We start from the raw sequence: 24,428 nt of genomic DNA, 5'->3' as shown, positions 1-24,428 counted from the left end.
TTCTGTATGGCAAGGACATAGTGAGAAAATGAACTAGAAAGCCTACAGAGTGGGAGAAGATCTTCACTGACCATACAAAGGACAAAAGCCTCAGATCTAAAATATATCAACAGCTCAAAAAATTAAATCACTCCAAAACTAATCTCCAAAGAAACTTCCATCCCATTAAAAGATGGGCCAAAGACTTAAAGATAGTATTCTCTGAAGAAGAAATGAGAATGGCCTATAGAAACATGAAGAAATGCTTGACATGTCTGGACATAAAAGAAATGCAAATCAAAACAACTCTAAGATTCCACCTCACTCCAGTAAGAATGGCCAGGATCAAGAAATCTAATAACAACAGATGCTCACAGGAATGTGGCCAGGAGGGATCACTACTACACTGTTGGTGGGAGTGCAAACTCGTTCATCCACTATGGAAAGCAGTATGGCAGTTCCTCAAAAGACTAAACTTAGAACTCTCCTATTACCCAGAAAATTCCACTACTTGGCATTTACCCAGAAACAAGGACATACTAAATCCCCTAGCATAACGATGTTCATTGCAGCACTATTTACCATAGCAAAGATATCGAACCAAACCAGATGCCCTTCAGTTGATGAGTGGATCGAAAGGTGTGGTATTTATACACAATAGAATTCTATGCTGCTGTCAGAAAGAATGATATCACCCTATTTGTAAGGAAATGGGAAGACTTAGAAAATATAAGTGAAGTAAGCCAGTCTTAAAGGAACATAGGCTCAATGGTTTCCCTCATTTGTCATAATCAGTAGAAGCATTGGGTTCTCCTAGCAGAGATTTATAATAGAACAAAAGCTAGATATATAAGGCAGCATAGAATGAAGCTAAATGAAAGACCTCCAGGATATAGTAATAAATGTCATATGAAGAATGATTGTTGTCCTTAATGTAGTATGTTATCTCTCATCACTTTTGTTGTCCCATGGTTATCTCCCACTGTTACATTATTTCACCTGGTTATCTGATGTATTGTATATATGCATATTTGGTTTTTTGAAGTTGGATAGGGAAGGGAGGAAATCAAGATGAGGGGTGGGGGTGGGGGGAGAGAAATGGGGACCAAGACATGAGAAAGGGTATCAATCAATGTATGTGAAGTAATGCACCTTGTATCTGGTGAATATAATGTAACCCTTCTATTAATTGCAATAAAAATATATGAGAAAAAGAAATATGCTTTTGTAGGAATAAATATAACAGAAAGACAAGCAAAATAACATGCATATATGGTAAAGAGAATTATAAACTCCAAGGTATGTCATTTCCAAAATGTATGTAATATACTTTGTGAAAATTGTATTAATAATTTGACATGTATGTGTATGAACATGTACACACAAGCTGTAATATGTGATAAATATATTACAGAGAAACAAAAATTCAAATGTGTATTCATTGAACTATAATAATGAAGACTGTGAATATTGATATAATATTAAGGTCTAAACCAATTGTCCCCTTTTGTCAATTTTCTACAAGTTTCTTTTTGAGAGAGGGTATTTATGATCATTAATGTGAAAGACTTTAGGTGCATTTTTTACCGTATATCAGGTTCATTTCTGTGCCATTTACGCCAAAAAGTTAGTGGAGTGATTAAGCATAATGTTAAAAAATATTCTTAGTGAACCAAATTCAAAGATGGGCAGGTAAGAGAGATCATATATGTATAAGGTGTTATTTCTGTGTATGTAGCATAAGGACCTGAGAGAATTGAAAAAGTTATATTTCAAGAGTCAGAAACTAGACTTCAGGAGCATTTTATAAAATAACCATCGTATAATTAGTCTTCAAGCTGGATCTGTTTCTAGCTCATTAGACTTAGTTCCTTGTCTTCAGTATCTGCTGCTCTTTTCTGAGGAATAATCTGATACAAGGATCTAATATGTGTTTCTGCAATCTGTTATTTCATTTGTCATATAATTGATTACTGTATAGCTTTCATTTATTTACTATGGGAATATTTTTCCTTGGTATTTTTCTTTTCCCAGAAGACACTGTGTTTTCTCCTCCTCAGGGTTTCCCTGTGGACAGTGTGAGGCGTTTCAACATCTAGTGAAAAGATTAAAATGTGTAACATTTGTGGCTTGCCTTAATTGGTAAAGCAGTTCATTTCTAAAGGTAAGAGAAGAGGCTTTCTATTACTTAGGAAATACTTATTAGTGTTAACTTGATTCAAACGTGAACTTTATGCCAAAAAGCATTAAAATCTAAGAAAGAGGATTCGACAAGCACTGAATATTGATTGTCTCCCAAATGGAGTCATATGATTTCTCAAATATCTAAGCTCCATTAATTTTTGTCTATCAAAATTCTTACAAACTCAAATCAAGGTAGAAACAAATTGTACACTTTAGATTTTTGTAGAGATAATAAATATCAATAGGAACACCATTTAGAATAAAATAAACTATAACATGTAAATCATTTTCTTGACCTGAAGTCTGGTCAGTGAAGGTCAAGATCAAAGAAATTAAGGTGCACCATTGAAGTTGTACACACACAGGTACCAGGAATATATAGTTCACATTGGTCATTCCTGGCGTGCTCACAGGTAGAATGTACTGGCACATATGGGGTGTTTGTTGTTGTCATTGTTTGTTGTTGTTGTTGTTGTTGTTGCTGGTACTGGTGCACGAACTCAAGATCTTAGGGCCTTCCCTGAGTATGGCTGGCATCCTAACATGTGAGCTACAGATCCACTTTCTGCTTTTTGATTGTTAATTGGGGATAAGTCTCAAGTACTTACCTGTCTGAACTAGCTTCAAAGCACAGCAGATCTTAGACTCTTTATCCACTAGGATTACAGGCATTAACCACTGTAACCCAATTGACCCATGTACATTTAACATCCAGTGTATGAGCTGCTTGCCAGTAGCTGTTGCCTAAGTGTAGCTACTGAAATTTGAAATTTTCACTTTGAAGCCAGGCTGGCTGACAAACCAGACAGACACTTATCTGCAGTTAACTTTCAAAAAGCAAAGTGGAGTTAAGTCTCAAGTAGTAGTATGCCAACAGAGGAAGGAAAAGACAAAAGAAAGTATGTGACCCTGAGTTCAAGCCTCAAAAATGACTCAAATAAAGGATTCACTGTACTACTTCAGTAGGTATAATCTCATTTATCTTACTATAAGTTTCTGACATGATAACTAATCTGTAACTAAAACAAAAAGTACTTAGCTACTTTTCTATGGACTATTTGAGCTATGGAAAACATTTTAATAATTTTATATTTGCCTAGTTGTGGTTAAATAAAATTTTAGTTAAATAAAACATGACATATCTATTCATGTATACAGTTATTTAAAGTTTTTAGCTTAACATATATTTTTATATACAGTATACCTAAACCCTCTGTTATTCTGGTAAGTAGAATTAACACTGATAGCTTTGTCAATGTAAATTATTCATTACTTGAAAAAAAATAATTAACTTTGAAAAATTCACTATGATAAATGTGAGAGATTTTATTTAGGAGATTATAGCTTGAGTCTCTGTGTGTGTGTGTGTGTGTGTGTGTGTGTGCACATATATATACTGTACATATATATTATCTTCCACAAATTTCATATCTTGGATGCATTAGGGAAGAAAAGTTAGAGACATACTAGAAAATTCTGTAATTCAGTCAATGTGTTCACTTATATTTTGGAAAAAGTTCTATCAATGGATCAAAGTGTTTAAAAAAATGTTTTCAGGGTTTCTAAATTCACTCATTTAGATCTACCCATTCCTGTTACTCTTGACTTTAAAAATACTATGCCAGGTAAGGAAATGGAAAGACTTAGAAAAAAAATCATATTAAGTGAAGTAAGCCAGACTCAAAGGAACATAGGCCCAACAGTCTCCCTCATTTGTCATAATCAGTAGAAACCTTGGGCTCTCCTAGCAGAGATTTACAATAGAAGAAAATCTAGAGACATTAGGCCAAATAGTATGACACTAAATGTAAGGACGTTCAGGAGAGGGAAACAAAAGCCATATAATGAGTGACTGTTGTCCTTAATGTACTATGTTATCTTTCATCTCTTTTGCCATCCCTTGGTTATCTCTTATTGTTACAATATTTCACTTTGTTATCTGATATATTTTATATGTGCATAATTGGTTATTTGAAATTGCATAGGGAAGGGGGGAAATCAGGATAAGCGGGGGAGAGGGTGGGAGGGAAATGGGGACCATGTCATGAGAAAGGGTATCAATGTTTGTGCAGTTATACACCTTCTATCTGGTGAATATAATGTAACCCTTCTATTAATCACAATAAAAAATAAACAAAAATAATGGAAAAAAATACTGTGCCAGGATGTTGTCTAGTGATATAATGCTTGTCTAAGATGCACGAAGCCTTGGATTTGATTCCTGCGTACCACATATACAGATAAAGCCAGAAATGAAGCTGTGGCTTAGGTTGTAGAACTCTATCCTTCAGAAGGCCTAAGGACAGTTCTTAGGCCCTGTGCTAAGCCCCAGGACTGGCAAAAAATAGAAAAAGAAATTATTTGTTTTATAACTTTTTGAAAAGAAGGAATATTTCAAGGATTAGGTATTTTAAAATCAGCGATGTATTTGGAATGACAAATCAATATATGAATTCTTACAGCTACACATATAGATATAGTATTAATTGATGGTTTATTGAATATTTTTATGTCTACAAAGAAAAATCAAAAATATTTGACATTTGTATATTAAGGTATGAACTTTCTCACTTCACACAAGAAAAATTGGCATTTATTTTAATTCAGAATTTAGAATTCTCTAAGTATTGTGCATTTAACTAATTGCTTTTAATCCTACATTGAAAAATGATTGATTCAATTCATTTAAAAAGTCTACAGGAAACAATAGGAGGATAATACCATTTTAAAGGATATACTATAAATTACTTCTAATAACAATGCATGAACATATGCTGCAGGACTTTCCTTATAAATCAGCTTATAAATTGAAACACCTGTCATTACAATGAAATTAAAATTAATTTTAAATATCAGTAATAAACCCAACTGATTCTGCAAATGAGTAACCAATGATATTTGTTTCAAGAACAAACAGTGAAAAGATACGTTAGGAAAAAAATACTTCTGGAACAAATCCTTCAGGTTTATTTTTTAAAAAACTAATTCAAATTTGCAAACAAGTTCGCCGTTAAGTCCAACATCTGTTCTGCTCATTCAATCTCTCAATTGCTAATACAGTAGTATAATTGTCAGATGAAAGAGAAGTTCAGTTTCAGAGTATGGATAGGGAGGGAGACATGGGAGTGATTGGTAGAAGAGGTGACATGTTGAATTGAAATTCTATTTGTAAAACTTTATTATTTTTTTTTTATTGTTAAGGTAATGTATAGAGGGTTTACAGTTACAATCGCCAGGTAGTAGGTGCATTACTTCTCACACATTGATAACTCTTCTCATGTATTGTCCCCATTCCCCTTCCCCCACACTGTCTCACCTTTCCCTTTCCTATTTCAAATAAATAAATAAATGTATATACAATAAACCTGGTAACAAAGTCAGACAGAGTCACAATATGAGATTAACAAAAGGACAACAAAATAGGAGAGAATTAACATAGTGCATTAGGAACAACAATCATATAAGATAAACTCTTGATTCCATATCCTAGAGATCCTTTCATTTAGTCTCATCCTTTATGACCTTATGTACCTTTTTTTTTGGTTTGTTTATTTGTTTGTTTGTTTTTTGCCAGTCCTGGGGCTTGAGCTCAGGGATGAGCATTGTCCTTGGACTTTCTCAAGGCTAGAGCTCTATCACTTGAGCCACGGCACCATCTCTTGCTTTTTTCTATATATGTGGTACCGAGGAATCGAACACCTGTCTTCGTGCGTGCTAGGCAAGCACTCTACCACTAGGCCAAACTCCCAGCCCTTATGTACCTTTTTAAAGACAATTTTTTTAAAGCCAGGCTCTGTTGGCTCACACCTATAATGTTAGCCACCCAGGAAACTGAGATGTGAGCATCACAGTTTGAAGCAGTCTAGGCAAATTACTCAATGAGACAAACACCAAATAAACAATGATTGGAATAATATTTATAATATGTGTCAGGTGGTAGAACCATAATCTTTAAATTGTAGAGGACACCATACAAATGTATATGTAACGTAAAACGGAAGGTGGACATTTATATATACTTCAGTGGTAAATCACTTGTCCAACATGTAAGAGATCCTGGTTTATTTCCAGTGTCACAAGCAAACAAGAACAAAGGGGAAATAAAACCTAGAAATTCAGCGAATTTAAAAGGTATCTCTTTTGTTTTTCCATGAGAAAGGTCAGCCAGTAAAAGAAGGATATATTTTCTTCATTTAAACAGAGCCATGCATCTGGTTGGACAGAATTACATTAATGCTCAGCCAATCAGCAACAAAGACTTCATTATGCTTGCCAAAAACGTGAAGATGAAGATGTAAATTGGACTCTGTGCTCACCAGCTGTTGCTCTTAGGACCTACAAATAACAACTGAAATGTCAGGGGTTCCACCAGTTATGGATTTGTACACAATTCATTTGACCAATGTGACTGAAGTCAACACATTTATACTCCTGGGATTCACAGATGGTTTTGAACTGCAATTCATCCTGTTTGTACTGTTCCTAGCAGTATATCTTTTTACTCTGGTAGGCAATTTGGGATTGGTGTTATTGGTAATAATAGATTCTCGGTTACACAACCCCATGTACTATTTTCTGAGTGTGCTATCATTCTTGGATGCCTGCTATTCTAGCGTTGTCACACCAAAAATGCTGGTAAACTTCCTGGCAAAAAACAAATCCATTTCTTACCCTGGATGTGTCACACAAATGCTTCTCTTTGTTACTTTTGGAACCACAGAATCTTTCCTTTTGGCTGCTATGGCTTATGACCGCTATGTAGCCATTTACAACCCTCTCCTCTACTCAGTGAGCATGACACCCAGGGTTTATCTGCCACTTATCATCACTTCCTATCTTGGTGGCTTTACGCATGCAATGATACACACAGTGGCTACCTTTACCCTGTCCTTCTGTGGATCTAATGAAATCAGGCATGTCTTCTGTGATATCCCTCCACTACTTGCTATTGCTTGTTCTGACACAAAAATGAACCAGCTTCTACTTTTCTACTGTGTGGGGTCTGTTGAGATAGTAGCTATGGTGATTGTCCTGGTCTCGTATGGTTTCATTCTATTGGCTATTCTGAAGATGCGTTCAGCTGAAGGGAGGAAAAAGGTGTTCTCCACGTGTGGCTCTCACCTAACTGGGGTATGCATTTATCATGGGACCATCCTCTTCATGTATGTGAGACCAAGTTCCAATTATGCGTTGGAGCATGACATGATCGTATCTGTATTTTACACCATCGTGATCCCCATGCTGAATCCTATCATCTACAGTCTGAGAAACAAGGATGTGAAGAAGGCAATGAAAAAACTACTAAAGTCGTTTCATTAATGAAGTGAATGTTTAAAATTAAGAAGAGCCAATAGCATGCGGTTTATCAGTTGACCCCTGTTTAATCAAGAACTGCAGGAAATACAAATATTCATGGTGTACTTTAAATTAAAAAAACTCAGAATACTTAAGTAATTACATTTAAATTATTTTTGTTCCCTTTTGAAGTTTTAAAATCAAGCTTAGTTGTACTGATGATACATAATGGAGTTACAAATCAGACCGATTAATGTTCAAGCCATGGGTACAGAAGTCAAAGACAGCAGAGGGAATAAACCAAATGGGCAAAAAAAAAGAGAAAAAAGTGCAAACAGTACAATAAAAGAAATACTCTTGTTTCAATTCCTTGGAATTTATTTCAACAAGAATCATTTTACATAGTTAATGCACCATTCTTTTTTCTTTTTTTTTTTTTGCCAGTCCTGGGCTTGAGCTCAGGGCCTGAGCACTATCCTTGGACTTTCTCAAGGCTAGAGCTCTACCACGTGAGCCTCAGCACCACTTCCGGCTTTTTTCTATGTATGTGGTACCAAGGAATTGAACCCGGGTTTTCGTGCATGCTAGGCAAGCACTTTAACCACTAGGCCAAACTCCCGGCCTAATGCACCATTCTTTACCATAGCTATTACACCATTATTTGCCATAGTTACGGTTTAGAATCAACCCAGATGCCCCTGTATAGATGAATGGGTGAAGAAATGTTGTGTACGTACACAGTAGAATTCTATGCTTCTGACATAAAGAATGACAGTGCCTCATTTGTAAATAAATAGAAACACATGGGAAAAACTTATATAACTAATGTCTATAGAGTGTATAGCCCATCATAGATTTTTATGTCTATGGAGTTATGTTTATATCTCCATGACCCTGTCCATAACCTTTGGTAGCCAAATACTGAGTCATTGCAGTTTTACTGTTTGGATCTAATATCCACATATTAAGGATACCATGTGCCTTTTGTTCCTTTGGTCTTGACTTATTCCACTCAACATGATTTCATCCACTTCTGAGGCAATGTCATTATTTATCTTGCCTGTTTGAATTCATTCATCTGCAGTCGGGCATCTGGATTGTTTCCATTGCTTGGCTATTGTGAATAGTACAGAAATGAACATGGCTGAGCAGGTGTCCTTATCATATACTGGGTTATGAGGCTCAGGGTAGATGCCCAGGAGTGGTATGATGAAATTGTAGGGAAGGTCTCTTTTCAGTTCTTTAAGAATCCTCCAAACTGCCTTCCAGAGTGGCTGAACTAGTTTACATTTCCCAGAGCAGTGCAGTAGTGTTCCTCTTTCTCCACAACCACACCAGCATTTGCTGTTGTCTGAGTTCAGAATATCGACCATTCTAATTAGGGTTTATTACATATATTAATATGTATCTATGACATACAAAACCTCAGCTTAATTTTCATTATGTTCTAAAATCTATGTGCCAGCGATTGTATATAGAGATTCCCTTCTTGAATATTGAATACTTGTTTTTTAAACATGACATTTGAAATATGAGGTAACAATGAATGTTAATAAATTCTTTTAAAAAACTACAAGCAAGATTTAGATTCCTCCATTCCCCAGGGACTCCATATATTGGATTTATCAGATACTGTTCTGGAAATAAATATGGAGAATGAGCAAACAAAACAAAACAAAACAAAATTCATGTTAATTGAGGTAAGCCAGACCAAAGCAAAAATCCAACATGGTTTCCTGGAATTTATAACAATTACTGTATGTCTAAGATTGTCCTAGCAGAGGATCAAACTATCTTAATGGCTATGTATGTAAGACTACATTAAATGGAACTCATCAAAATGAACTCCAAGATCTGGAATAAGAGGGTTTTTGGTATGTTTGGTTGTTTGTTTTCAATGTACTGTGTAAAATTATTGCTCTTTTCCTTCTTTTTCTTTCTCCCCAAACTTTGGTTTGTCTCCTGTTGTCAGTTTAAAAAATATTGGGGGGGTAATCTATATCTTATGTATACATTGATCTGAATTAGAGAAAAGGAAAGAGAATAACAAAATGGTGAAACAAAGGACAAAGTTGAACAGTGATACAAGACACTATGTTGGAAATGAACTTTACAATTGGTATTGGATAGGAGATGGGAGGAAGGAAAGGGAAGAAAATAATGGAGGGTGGTAACCATGTTCAACAAGAAATGAACTAAATACCTTATTTAACTTATTGTGTAACTGTAACCCCTCTGTATAAAATAAACTTTAGAAAAAGAAATAGTGTATTACATAGTTTTAAGAGTGACCAGATTTTCTTCTTATGAACATTAGGTGTGCTTCAAACACTTATATTTACACAAGGCTTTAATTCATATTTAACGAAGGACAAGCACAATGTGAAAGTTTAAAATGCTGTAGGAAATGGCTAATCATAATTGACTAAATGAATGACAGTTCTTCAGAAATGTAGACTAATTATATCACGCTTACAGACAGGCTAATGAAATTACTAAAAAGGCTTCTTTTTGAAGATGAGTTGAAGCACACATACATGTCACTGTGACATTAACTGGCCAGTAGACACTCTCTTCTGCATGACTCGAAAGAAAGCATTTTTCACCTCCTTGTTCCTAAGACTATAAATGAGCGGGTTCAGCATGGGGATCACAATTGTGTAAAACACAGAAGCCACTTGGTCCTTCCCCAGGGAGTAGGACTTCTTGGGTTTTAAGTAAGTGAAGATCATAGTGCCATAAAAAACAGTGACCCCCAGCAGGTGGGAGGCACAGGTGGAGAAGGCTTTCTGCTTTCCTGAAGTGGACTTCATTTTCAGAATCGTCAACAGGATGGACACATATGGCACTGATATTGTAGTAAGGGAGTTAGTTAGGGTAAATCCAGCAAACATGAATATTACAATTTGAACCTCATATATGTCAGTGCAGGACAGAGCTAAAATCGGGGTTGTGTCACAGAAAAAATGTGAGATTACATTGGAGTTACAAAACTTTAATCTACTCATACAAACAGCATTCACAGAGGAGTCCATGAAACCAATCAGGTAGGATCCCGAGATAAGGACATGACAGAGTTGTTTGGACATAATCACGGGATAGCGCAGAGGACTGCAGATTGCCACATAGCGATCATAGGCCATGGAGGCAAGGAGAAAACATTCTGCAGCACCAAGCAGGACAAAAAAGTACATCTGGGTGAAGCAGCCCAGGAAGGAAATACTCTTTGTGGAAGTCAATAAGTTCTCTAGGGTTTTAGGGGTGATGACATTTGAGTAACTGAGGTCAAGAAATGAGAGGTGAGTGAGGGAAAAATACATAGGCGTGTGAAGCTGGAGGTCCAGGCGAATTACCATGATGATGCCGAGGTTGCCCAGCACAGTGGTCAAGTAAATCAGGAGAAACAGCAGGGAGAGGGCCAGCTGTATCTCTGCAGAGTCTGCCAGCCCCATGAGGACGAAGTCTGGATCCTTTGTGCTATTCCAGGCCCTCATAGTGTGCCAATGGGCACTGTAGAAAAAGTAAAAGAGATACTTAACTCCAGTAACTTCAGATTGCTTTATGAATTGTGATTGTTGAATGGCCTAGTACATTAATCATTAGCGCAGGCTGCCTTAAAATTAACCACAAGGTGTTTTTTTACAATAAGAGTTAATCATTGATCATCAACTATAAATATAAGTATGAAATGACATTTGCCTATGGTATAAGGAAAAGTAACTTCCTCATGTTTGGAACTGATCTGACCATAGGCCAAATACTTTCTTTACTAAGACACTTGATAGCCACAATTTTTATGCCATCCATTATATTATTGCACATGTATTTTAGATTAGGGAAAGAGTGAAGTAAGCTCATATGACTTAGATGAAGTTACTGGCAACATATACTAATTCTATATGTTTTATTCAAAGAGTATGACTCCAAAGAGCATGATCCTTCTATTGAACTTTTACTTACATTCAGGTCAGTTGACTAGAGCCAAAGGCTTAAATTTGCAATAGACCATGATATAAATAGACTTCAGTGTGTCCTATAGTACTTGAATTTTATATATATATATATAAATGATAACATTAAATAAAGTATAATTGTAGACAGTTTTAAATATTTTATGCTCTTAGATCACATATGAACTATTTATACCCAGAAGACATTTCAAATTTTAATTACTTCTAAATATTTCCATTGTTTATATTCTCTCATCTCATCAAATCTATAATTTCTTTTTTCACAAATCTTTACATTATATAGACCAACTGAGTTACGTGTGAACAGTCTTCTAATAAAACTTCTGCAACAATTTATTTTTCTATAACATCCAAGTTTAAGGAAAATACTTACTTTGAGCCAGATTTGGTGAAAAAAGAACTTCTCAGAATGTCATATGCCCAAAAATGTATCAATCCCAGTGGGGTTTTTTTTGCAGAAATGGAATATGAAATACATTTAATGGTTTCGAAAATTTTGTAATATATAGTATTGGCTTTTCTTGAAGTAAACATTTGTAAATTTTTGTGAGCACATGGCTTGTATTCTTAGCCAAATGCAACAGCTTAGATATTGCCTTCAGGTATTGCAAATGGAAATTTCAGGATGGTAAGTCTGAAAATAAATTTCAATAACCACTCTGGATATAAGCAAAGCAGTCAGTGATGCAGTCTCTCATCTTATTTTCAGTTTGAGAAGTCCAGGGACCCTTCATTTATAATATGCCTGGGGACCATGTAACAGCTTGTCTTTAGGGACCAATTCCCCAGGAAAATTACTTGGCATCTGTTCAAAGGCAAAACTTAAATTTCTCACTGAACAAATATTTCACCTTTCACATGGTAATTGTGCTAGCACTAAACTTACATTGATCAATTTTTTTAAATGTCACCCAAATACTAAGCTCTTTTTATTGTGACAGAGGTTTTCCTGTGTCTTGAACTTATCAAGAAGCAGATTAACTCTAGCAGTTAAAGGGCATCTTAAGAGATGAGCTGGTAAGAGGTTTGGGTGAGTATCAATTGTCTCTAAGTGGTTAAATCTTGGAGTTTTATCCAATAGAATGGGTTAGTGAGTAGCAAAAATCTTCTGTTGTGGCCCCCCCAAATGACTGGGCTATTCCACAGACACTTCCCAAGTTTCCAATGGCATCACCTTCAAATATGATCCTCTCATGTCATTCACTTTTACCTTTGATTCTTTTTGTTTTTAATCTTCCCTGTTTAGCCTTGATGTAAGTTTGGACTCCATGAAAACTGTAGTCAGTAATCTTAAGAATCTAGGGACTAGGGTGAAGCAGAGAATCTGAGATTTAGAAGAGAAGGACATCTGGATCGTTCCTTCTTTCCTGCTCTCCTAATCAATGCTGCTAAGCTAACTGTTGCAATGCTTTTATATCCCTGATGTAAATGTACTAGGAAATGGAGGAGAAGAAATATTTAGGGAAAAATAGGTTTTCCCTAGGTTTCCATCCTGACTCTGCCCAGGATGCAAAGCATTTTATAAGGAACTCTGTGTGGTTCTATCCTGAGTAAAATTGGTTCATTATTAGGAAATGGAAAACCTGGAAAAAGTTACATTAAGTGAAACAAGCCAGGCCCAAAAGAAATATGAGTGGCATTGTTTCCCTCATTGTAATAATTAGAAAATACTTATGATATCCTTAGCAGGAGATCACAACAGTCCAACTGCTAAGTCCAGAGGGCCATATATAATGAAGCGTTTCCAAAATGAACTCCAAGAATTGGAAACAAGAGGTTCTCATGTCCTATACACAATTATTTCTATCTTTTCTTTCTGTTTTTGTTTTCTGTACCCTTTGTCTTACATATAAGCTAATCTGATCTGTGGAAGGGAAAGGAAATCACAGAAATAGGAAAAACGATGAACTGTTGCAGCAATGATACTATACACTATCTATGTTGGAAATAAACTTCGCAATGTGGTGGGGGGAGTGGATTGTGGTAAGCAGGAGAAAATGAGGGAGGAGCAATAATGTTTAAAAAGTGTACTCATTACCTTAACACCCCTGTGACCAAGAGATTTTTGTTTTTTGTTTTTTACTCAGTGTGGGGATTGAAACTCAGGGCCTAGGCGCTATCCTTGAGTGTCACTGAGGTTTTTAAACTAGGCACACGGGCATGCACTGCCCCTAAGAAAAGATAATGAGACAAGGGACAACAGATGAACCATTGTAGCAGCCATACTCACAGGACAATACATTGGCAATGAAATTTACAACTTGGGGTGCAGGCAGGGAAAATAGGAGGTAAATATGGGAAGGGGCAATAAAATTAAAATTAAAAAAAGAACCAGGAAAGGAAGGAAGGAAGGAAGGAAGGAAGGAAGGAAGGAAGGAAGGAAGGAAGGAAGGTCCCAAAAGTGAAACAAGCAAAAAAAAAAAGAAGAATGATTTAGTATTAGGTGAAGTAGACAGACTATGTATTGTATCCAGCTCCTAAAATACTCAGTTTTCTCCATCAGCCAAACTAGAAGACGTTGTTGATTATCTAAAAATCAGTGCTACTCTGCAGAAGAAACTTCCCAGCCCCAGTAGAGGGGAATCACAGAACACTTGGCTAGGCAGTGACTTCTTTTGAACATCGAACAAATCCCAAACATTCCAAGATATTGAGAGAATTAGGATCTGTTGATGGGCTAGAAGTAGAAACTGGTAATGTCACTCCACCAGCACTAACTTCATTTTACTTCTTAAGGAAAATAAATATGAACCTTAAAAGCAAACTCATAGAAATAATATACTTGGGGGCTGGGAGTTTGGCCTAGTGGTAGAGTGCTTGCCTGGCATTCACGAAGACCCGGGTTCCATTCCTTAGTACCACATAAATAGAAAAAAGCTGGAAGTGGTGCTGAGGCTCAAGTAGTAGAGTTCAAGCCTTGAGAAAGTCCAAGGACAGTGCTCAGGCCCTGAGCTCAAACCTAGGACTGGCAAAAAAGAAAGAAAGAAAGAAAGAAAGAAAGAAAGAAAGAAAGAAAGAAAGAAAGAAAGAAAGAAAGAATATATTTGGCAGATACTAAAAAATTAAAGGATGGGGAGGATGACATAAAGGAAAATCCCTCTCAAAATGTAATTTTAGTATTAATTTTTAATGGAATTTGATTATATATGTTATATATTTCATATGCATTGAGCGGCTCTTTAACATTATAATGTTATTTGAGGACAATGTTGGCTTGTAAAGACTGTCATCATTGATACTGGAAATGATGCCGGCACAGATTATGAACAAATCTATTGTTTGGTTTGCAAAAGAAGGTATATACCCCCTGCATGTGGATTTTGTTAGCATCTGCTTTCATATGAACCTTCACGTAAAACAGATATTTCTTGTAATAGAAATGCGATTAGGTTTCCAAATGCATTAGATGCAACATCCTGTCATCTCGAGTATATTTAACATAGGCTACTTCATAATATTGATATCCGCTTAATTGTGACTGCCCAACTGTAAGTTAATTATTTCAGAGTTTGTCTTGTCTGTGATGATGTAAACAGTATTAGAGCTGACTATCTGTTCCTGAAAATAAATCTTTTTATGTGCTGTTCCCTATTGACACAGTATACACAAATTTAAGTGAAGACAGGACTGCTTAAAATTTAATATTAGAACAGTTATTGAAGATGCTTTTACTCTATTCATTAATACAACCATACATTCTCTAAAAAATATACAATATTGAATGCAACAAATCCAAAGTAGTAAATGAAAACAATTCTGAACTCTGATATCTGTTCATATAATTTATTCCAATCATTTGCTTTTTCGTACATAATGCTTATTGTGAACACATTCACACATATTTGAATAATTATTATCATATTATAAATTCAATATCATGCTCACTTTACAGCTAAATTATCATAATAATGCATAATTTGTACATACTAAATTTAATCTTTATAGACTCTACTATTTTATCTGTTTGTGTGTTTGATTATTTTGTCTGCTTGTTTGTTTTTTCTTGTATTGATATCATTTAGTATGTGACGGGTTTCCATCCACTAATAAATATTTTGTGTTAACCCAGGAAATGGAAAATTGTCCTGTCTAATTTTAGAGTCTCACACATTCATCTATAATTTTGTGCAATTTTGCTCTGAATTTTGTACACAATCCTACTATTTTATTGTACTTATGAAAATCCAATGAAAGAAAAAATGAGATCAGCTAAGGGAATCAGCTCTCACACTAACAAATACCATTGGTTTATTTTCTTGTTTCATAATCAGGTCAACATATATATTTAAATACAGGAGAAAGATTTAAGGTTGGGATATAGCTTTGTGGCAGAAAACTTGTGTACAAACCTGGGTTTGAGTGATGGGAGTTTGGCCTAGAGGTAGATTGCTTGCCTAGCATGCACGAAGACCCGGGTTCGATTCCCCGGTACCACATACACAGAAAAAAGCTGGAAATGGTGCTGAGGCTCTAGCCTTGAGAAAGTCCAAGGACAGTACTCAGGCCCAGAGCTCAAGCCCAGCCCAGGACTGGCAAAAAAACAAAAACAAAAACAAAAACTGGGTTTGACCAACAGCATTACTTAAAACGTAGACTCACGCACTGATGGCTGATGGTTCATGCCCATAATCATAGGTATTCATCAGGCTAACGTTTGAAATTGGGGATATTGAAGTCTTTGAGACTATTTCCTCCAACAAGCTACTAAGAAAGCCAGAAGTGGTGCTCTGGCTCAAGTGGTACAGGAAAATAGGCTCAAGGACAACATTCAGGCCCTGAGTTCAAGCCCCAGGACAGACAAAACAAAGCAAAAAGGGAAACAATAACAAAACAAACAAAAAAAGGGAAAAGAAAGAAGGAAGCTTGTTTTAAAATGATATAAGTAAAACAGAAATATTCATTATTGGCAATTTTCTTAATGAGCAAGCAAAGGGAAAATCTAAAAAATCTGATCAGCTTTACTGTGAAGCTGTATATATATTATATATAATTATATTATTATATTATATTTTCTTGTAGAGCCTGTTTTTTATGTTTTTAGGTCATTGAGAATGGGATTTAATTTTCCCCCTGGTTTCAAAAACTAGTGAGTAATAGATGGATCTTGTTTCCTACTACTTTGCTGAAAAAAAATATGTATATATACATATATTTCTTTATGCCTGAAAAAAGAACTCAAGGCCTGAGCACTGTCCTTGGGCTTTCTCAATGCTAGAGTTCTACCACTTGAGCAACTTCTGTCTTTTCTATGTATGTGGTACTGGGGAATCAAACCTGGGTCTTGGTGCATGCTAGGCAAGCACTCTACCAGTAGGCCCAACTCCCGGCCTCTGGAAATATTTTTTATATCTAAGGTTTAATGATAAAGTTTAAAGACCTTTTAAGCATAGAATCTCTTAATCTAAGAGTAATTTAGATTCTTCTTTCTAATTTTTATCCTGTCATCTTCTTTTTCTTGTCTTATTGCTAAGAATAAGAATTCAGGAAGACTATTTAATAAGAGGAGGGAAATAGTATTTCTCATTTTCACTTGTAATGGAATTACTTGTAATTTTGACTGCATGTAATATCTAACCTTCACTGCATTGACTGATGCTACTTGTCATCCTGGTTTCTATATGGCTTTTCATCATGAGAGGCATATCAAACTACTGATTAAGCTGTTAATCAAGATTATCTTCATTTCATAGAATCAATTTGTTTTTTTGAATATTTTATTACAGTCCTGGTCTTGGACTTAGGTCCTAGACACTGTCCTTGGGATTCCTCAAGGCTAGTACTTTACCACTTGAGCCACAGCACCCCTTCTGATGTTTTTTTTTTCTTTGTAGGTGATGCTGAGGAATCAAACCTGAGTTTTTGTGCATGCTAGGCAGGCACTCTACCACTAGGCCACACTCTGGGCCCATAGTTGATTACTTTTAAGTAGTTGTACAAAGGAGTATCCGTGCACTAAAACAGTTGTGAATACAATGTATTCACAGTGTATTGCCCTTTTCACATTTCTTACCCAATTCTCCCAACCTATCCCCTTTCCTTTACTTAATTTTAGGTTATGCATTTATTTACCTTTTGCCTTTTAACAAAGCATTCTATATATACAGTTCATTTTGATTTGTGTCATCACTTCCCTCTTTCACCTACCCTTTCCCTGTGTTTCTCAAAACATGCCATTTGAAAATATTTACCCTCAGTGTGCAGTGTATTTGTTTTAGCCACTGATATATTTTCACAAAATGGAAAACTTTTCCCATACAAATGGCCAATCACAAGTTCAGAGTTTGGCATAATATGCAAAAGATAAGATAAAATTCCACAGTGTTACCAATCAGTAACAGGTCTTTTTGCTGTACCCAGATAGGAGTGGTGATAGGCACAAAGAAAGTGCATCCAGTACCAGGAGTTCTGGCTCCTTGTTAGGTTTGTAATCCAGGTTCCTGCAGCAGAAAGCATCAGGAAGAGCATAGCACCACGCAGGAATAGGCAACACCTTCCAGTGTTACAGCTCTCACACAGGTATTGGGTATTAGGGTTGTTTGCCATTCTGCAACAACTGTTATGGTTTTCAAGCTTCAGATGTCAAGATCCTCAATGCTTGAGTCCTGGACACAGCTTGGATTTTCCGTGTGCAGGAGATGCATTGCCTCTGGCCCTTTGTGACTTTCTTTCTTCATCTTCAGCTCACCAGTATCTCTCACATTCTCTTAACTTCTGACATCCCTGCTAGCTCTGATGAGTAGATTTCTTTTTATGGCTTTCCCTAGCATCTCCATGGATCTGTTAGGGTGCATTGTACCATTGTTAACCTCTGCTACTGTTGCCTCTGCCACCACAGTTCTGGATTGTGAAAGTCTGCCGTTGATGATGCAAGTGCTCCTTGCATCCTTGGCTCTAAGAGTGTCCCTGGAATCCATCCTCAAGGCTGCTCTGCTATCACTGTTTCGCTTAGCAGCTCTCTGGCTGACTCTTCTTCAGCCACTGTCATTCTTGCAACTACTGGAGTGGCAGCGGCTTCCACTTCCACTTTCATCTTTCCTTCTTAATGTTGCCAACTTAACTGAGGAGCCACAAAGATCTTGAAGAACACTAGAGAAAAAATTTGGGGGGTAGGGATCTAATGTTAAGACAACAGGAGAGGCTATCTCTTGAGTAATTCACAGTGCGTTGAGAAATCAACTTGTACAGATAGATGTGACAAAAGTGTCAGAACCAATGATCTAGTTAAGTATCTGGAGTAAAAAATGAGGAGTGAAAGAAGGAAAGAAAAAAGGAAGATAGTAGATAAATATAATGTATATTAAAAGGTTTTCAATAAAGGGAGAAGTTAAAAATAATATTAAATTTGGCATTCTTAACTTTAATATATTCAAAGCACTTATTAAAATTGCATAATTCAACAATGTAATACACTAATGAATGATTTATAAAATCACATGGTTGCATTTGTTCCAAAAGTTTAAGAAGAGTAAATTCTTGAACAGAACTATACTTCTTAGGTCAACCCATAAATGTGATAGACCATTTAAGCTGAAATTCTAGAAAATATAGATAGAAGTTTATTTTTTTTCTAGAACTGGGGATTGAACTCGGGGCCTGGGCACTGTCCTTGAGTCTCTCTGTGTTCAAGGCTAATGCTCTACCACTTGAGTCAGAGCACCACTTCTGTTTTTTGTGTGTATGTGGTACCAAAGAATTGAACCTAGGGATTCATTCATGGTAGGCAAGCACTCTACCAATAGGCTGTGCTTCTGGACCCTAAATAGAAGTTTAAAATAAAGAAGATCTTAGAATTCTATTCAACCAAACTTTATAGAATGCCACCAAAACCTAGTCATCATATATTTCTGTTTACAGAACTTCTTTTTAAATTAACAGTATCAAAAAGGAACCGGGTGTTGATGGATAACATCTGTAATCCCAGTTACTCAGGAAGATGAGATCTGATGACTATGGTTCAAAGCTAGCTAAGGAAGGAAAATCCATTTAACATTGAGCAAAAACATGTTAACATTGAGCAAATTCTGTCTCACAACCCAGGTTCTTAAGGCCCTACAAATACATCACACACATAGACCCAGACCCAGACCCAGACCCAGACCCACACACACATACACACGTATCAAGCATTTACAGTATATTACAAATCCAAAGGAATGTGATGAAAGGCAATAAACTTTACCAAAGCTTACTAATACTTTACAGAAAGTTGCAATTATCAAATACTCAATAAGTAAACACATAGAAATATAACTGAATGCAAATTTCTTAGTTGGTAAATTTATAGTAGTTGAGGGCCAATGAATTCAAACATGCATTTTTTACTAGTTACTGAAAACATACTCATCTTAGAACTTGTACTAACAAAAATATTGCCAAATAATTATACTTTTAAATAAGTTCAGAAAGTTATACATGCAAAAGAACTGAAGTTTTCATTTCTCATCTCATATATTGATATATGTTCAAAATGATTTATTTGAATAGGATGCACAGTTATCAATAATTGTTAGTGTTTACCTTCCTTAGGAAACCTAAATTCTTTTCACTTTGATGCCCACATTAGCATGTACAACTTTCCTCTACTTCGAATATACTTTACCAGTTTATTGCATTCTAAATACAAATATTTCAGCTATTTATTATTTTCTTTTTTCCGAATTTCTTGTGGTGCTGAAGTAAGGACTTGTAAAGCTGGGTGCTGGTGGCTTATGCCAGTAATCTTACTTGAAAGGAGGCTAAGTATTTTGGCTAGAAGCCAGGCAGTTCTGTTTCCAATAAACCATCAAAATACGGGCTGTATGGCAAAAGTGATAAGCAACAACCTTTATCAAGGGAGCTGAATGAGAATGAGAGATTCTGAGTCTAAGCTGTGGCAATAAGCATTTCTCATGGCAACTAACCATGGCAAAAAGAAGTAGTGTTGGGGGGAAAAAAAAGTAGTGTTGGAAAGACTAGTGGGTATTCTTCACAATTTTTTTAATTTTTTCAGAAATTTAAGTTGTGTAAAAATTACCAGTACTGTGAACATGATTGTCAGTTTATTATATCAACCATCTGATCACATATATTGAAAAAAGAATTTATCTTATACCTAAAGAATTGATTAAAATTTGTCATTTGTTAACAGCTATGCAGCTAAGAAATTATTATGTACTATGATAAAAATGACATCTGAAACTATTAATGTGCATATATATGTATATATATTCATAATAAAACCCCTTAAAATTAAAATATGAATAGATATAGTTTTAAGAATTATACCCATCTGAGTGGAGATGGTATTGCTAGATTTTGCTTTTTTGTTTCTTTTCCTTTATGTCCTGTTTATTCTTTTTGAACATCTTTTTGAGGAGGTCAAGAGAGATGCAGAAATGGGGGGATAAAGGGTAAACAAAGTTTGTCATGTAGATATTAAGTCAAAAATGAACTCTGAGATTGTGAAGGAGGAGCTGCCATTGCACAAAAAAACAATATGCTCATTACCTGACTTGGGAAACAGAAAAGCCTCTGCATAATGCATTAATAATAACAACAAAATTTAACAAAAAGAATTACACCTAAAACTCCTTTATGTTACAAAGATATTTCCCTTAAGATCACATTGGTTCACTTTTAATGTCTTAAGTTTTGTTTGATACCAGTGCTTGAACTCACAGTATAATGGTCCCTAATGCTTGGCTTTTTCAAGAAAATCTCTTCAGAAGGAAAACTTACAGATTTGTCTGCAAAAACTTGCTTCAAATAGCAATCCTCAGATCCCAGTCACTGGAGTACATATTAGAGGTGTTAGCTGAGGTGTCAGGTAAAATTGAGATTAAACTAAGAATTCTAAAACTTGTCTGGACCACATGTAAGTCCATCTGATCATTAATACATATATATGACACACAAATACACACATACAGAGAAAACAATAGTTTCATCACATATTATCTAACTTTGAATTACAATAAAATTTCTAACAACATATTTCCCGAAATGTATAAGACCAGGTTTAGATAAATAGAATTTTACTATGAAAACATCCATGACATTTTTTAAAGAAAAAGCAAGAAAGCCAGGCATGGTTGTTCATGCCTATAATCCTAGCAACTTAAGGTACAAAGCCAGCCCAGGCACAAAAGGACCTGAGATTCTTATCTCCAATTAATCTCTAGAAAATGGGAAATGGGGCTTAGCTCAAGGATAGGGTGGTAGCCTTGGGCTGAATTGCTCAGGGACAGCGCGCTGGTGGAGTTCAAGCCCCATGACAAAAAAATAAAAATAAAATAAATGAAATGAAATGAAAAAGAAAGAAAAAGCAAGGAAATTTTAAACAAGAAAACCAGCAAACCTAAATTTCCTTTTTTTTTTTTTTGTGGGTCCTGGGGCTTGAACTCTGGGTTTGCATACTGTCCCTGAGTTCTTCAGCTCAAGGCTTCCACCCTACCCCTTGAACCACAGTGCCACCTCTGTGGTTAATTGGAGATAAGGGTATCATGGTCTTTAGTGCAAGGGCTGGCTTTGAACTTTGATCCTTAGATCTCAGCCTCCTGAATAGCTAGGATTACAGGTGTAAGCCATTGCACCAAGCTAAATTTACATATTTTTGATTAGTGTTATTTTAGTTTCCAGGAGCCCCCCCCTCTTATGCCTAACTCAAAAGAAAGTATTTTTCACCTCCTTGTTCCTAAGACTGTAAATGAGTGGGTTCAGCATAGGGATCACGATTGTGTAAAACACAGAAGCCACTTGGTCCTTCCCCAGGGAGTAGGACTTCTTGGGTTTTAAGTAAGTAAAGATTATTGTAGTATAAAAAACAGTGACCCGCAGCAGGTGGGAGGCACAGGTGGAGAAAGCTTTCTGCTTTCCTGATGTGGACTTGATTTTCAGAATAGTAAACAGAATGGACACATAGGACCAGGACATTATGATAAGGGACAGTAATAGGGTAGAAGTAATACAAATGTATACTACAATTTCAGTGGTGTATGTATCTTGGCAAGACAGCACTAAAATTGGAAATACATCACAGAAAAAGTGATGAATTTTATTCGAGTTGCAAAAAAGCAATCTGGCTATAGGGGGTACACTCAGAGAGCAATCCACAAAGCCAATCACGTAAGTGCCAGTGACCAGGGCACAGCAGTGTCTTGCAGACATTATGACAGGATACTGTAGAGGATTGCAGATAGCCACATAGCGATCATAGGCCATGGCAGATAGGAGAGAAATTTCAGCACTACCAAACAAGACAAAAAGGTACATCTGAGTGAAACATCCCAGAAATGAAATACTCTTGTTGGAAGTCAGCAAGTTCACTAAAGTTTTAGGAGTAATGACACTTGAATAGCTGAGGTCAATGAATGAGAGGTGGGTGAGGAAAAAATACATAGCCGTGTGAAGCTGGAGGTTCAAGCAAATTATCATTATCATGCCGAGGTTGCCTACCACAGTGGTCAGGTAAATCAGAAGAAACAGCAGGGAGAGTGCCAGCCGCATCTCTCTAGAATCTGCCAGTCCCATAAGGATGAAGAATGGCGCCTCTGCGCTATTCCAGGTTCTCATGATGTACTGATGGACACTGTTGAGAAATGAGGAGTGATCCTTGCTCAAATTAGTCCCAAATGTATTGTCTTTATGTGGGTGATACAGGATTTGAATCTGTACCCTATATTGTTTCAATATTAATCATAATGTTATGCATAATGACTTAAATTTAATTATGAACTCTAAAACGTGACATAAAATTATATTTAGATATGATATCTGTCACAACTTATGGCCACTGGGGAAAAGACAATAATATGCATCAGACCATGGAATTGAGGCTTGGGGTATCAGAGGCCTGAAGTCTTCCTCCACCTTCAGGTGTCATATGTCCTTTTTTTAAAATAAGATATTCATTTAAAAGTGTACAGGGATGTGCAGGTAGAAAAAGAGAAGTCAAAGTTACCTTGAAGTCGCTGGCATCAATCATGTGATATACTCAAGTGACAACATGTATCTTTAGAAATAGGTGCAAGCAGCAGGTGACTTACAATGAACAAAGATTTTTGTGTATTACTAAGGTCCCAGAAAGTTGGGTGTGGAATTAGCCAATACCTAGGAATAAGAATCTGAGGTCCTTCAAGCCAGGAGTGATTGAAAATTTTAGGATACTCTCAGTATTCTGAGAATATCCTTCCTCCCAAACCTTTCAGGTCTTACAGCTTGGCTATTCAAGACTCTTATGGATGCCACTAAAAGTAGCTTTGTCTATTGTAATCCCATAATGTGCTAAACATTTTATTTAAATATTTAAACAATACAAAAATAGCTTATATACTATTTTTATGCTATCCAATATCTTTTTATGGCTTATTATTATTACTATTATTATTATTGATATTATTCTTATATAGTTGTAGAAAAGGTTACAATTCCATAAGTCAGATTATGAGTATAATATTTCTTGGTCCATATCACGCCTTTCTTTATTTCCAAATTTTTCCCTTCCAATATCTATCTTCAAAAAAAGATAACACTGTAATAATACTTACTGTGGACAAAGTTGATGCAAGCAAAATTTCTTCAAAAATAGAAAACAGTATTCCTAAATCTCATTTTAAAGCATATCATTCATATAAGGTACTAAATATCTCTGTAATATTACATTTGCTTTCTTTTCTGTACTTCTTTTTACAATTTGGGAAACTTTGTTCATTTTTTTCTTGTGAGAGAAATTAAAACTCAAAGAAGTTTTATCAGGTTGTTCAAAGGCAGTTTACCAGAAAGGTACATCTGTGAAGCATCCTGTAAGAGCAGGGTGTGCTTCCTCTCCCAGTCGGGTATATCGGGGACTCCTTATTTAATGAGCATGGGTTATTGTGCAATACTTTGTCATTCTTAGCAAGCAATTCCAAGGAAGGTTACCTGGCACATTTTCATAACCAAATTTTCCAGTTGTTAAATCTACATAAGTTCTCACATAGGAGCTCCACAATAAAGAGGAGGATAGGAGGACCATCTGATCTT

At 35.9% G+C, this 24,428-nt stretch overlaps 3 protein-coding genes across 3 annotated transcripts; 1 reads left to right on the top strand and 2 right to left on the bottom strand.

Annotated features, from left to right (window-relative positions):
* Positions 1 to 6,516: 6,516 nt before the first annotated feature.
* On the top strand, positions 6,517 to 7,482 carry LOC150052714 (olfactory receptor 5T9-like). The gene has a single exon (XM_090348793.1). The coding sequence runs from the start codon at positions 6,517 to 6,519 to the stop codon at positions 7,480 to 7,482; it is 966 nt and encodes a 321-aa protein (XP_090204919.1).
* Positions 7,483 to 9,998: 2,516 nt separating this feature from the next.
* On the bottom strand, positions 9,999 to 10,952 carry LOC150052713 (olfactory receptor 8H1-like). The gene has a single exon (XM_090349204.1). It carries the CDS (start codon positions 10,950 to 10,952, stop codon positions 9,999 to 10,001), a length of 954 nt encoding a protein of 317 aa, XP_090205330.1.
* An 11,118-nt stretch (positions 10,953 to 22,070) lies between these two features.
* Positions 22,071 to 22,979, bottom strand: LOC150052712 (olfactory receptor 8H1-like). The gene has a single exon (XM_090348792.1). The coding sequence runs from the start codon at positions 22,977 to 22,979 to the stop codon at positions 22,071 to 22,073; it is 909 nt and encodes a 302-aa protein (XP_090204918.1).
* Positions 22,980 to 24,428: the final 1,449 nt, after the last annotated feature.

This window comes from Megascapheus bottae, chromosome 16, assembly GCF_031878675.1.
Source record: "Megascapheus bottae isolate mThoBot1 chromosome 16, mThoBot2.hap1, whole genome shotgun sequence".
Taxonomy (NCBI): Eukaryota; Metazoa; Chordata; class Mammalia; order Rodentia; family Geomyidae; genus Megascapheus; species Megascapheus bottae.
The sequence above is the reverse complement of the archived record's forward strand: the minus strand, read 5'-3'. Positions and strand labels throughout refer to the sequence as shown.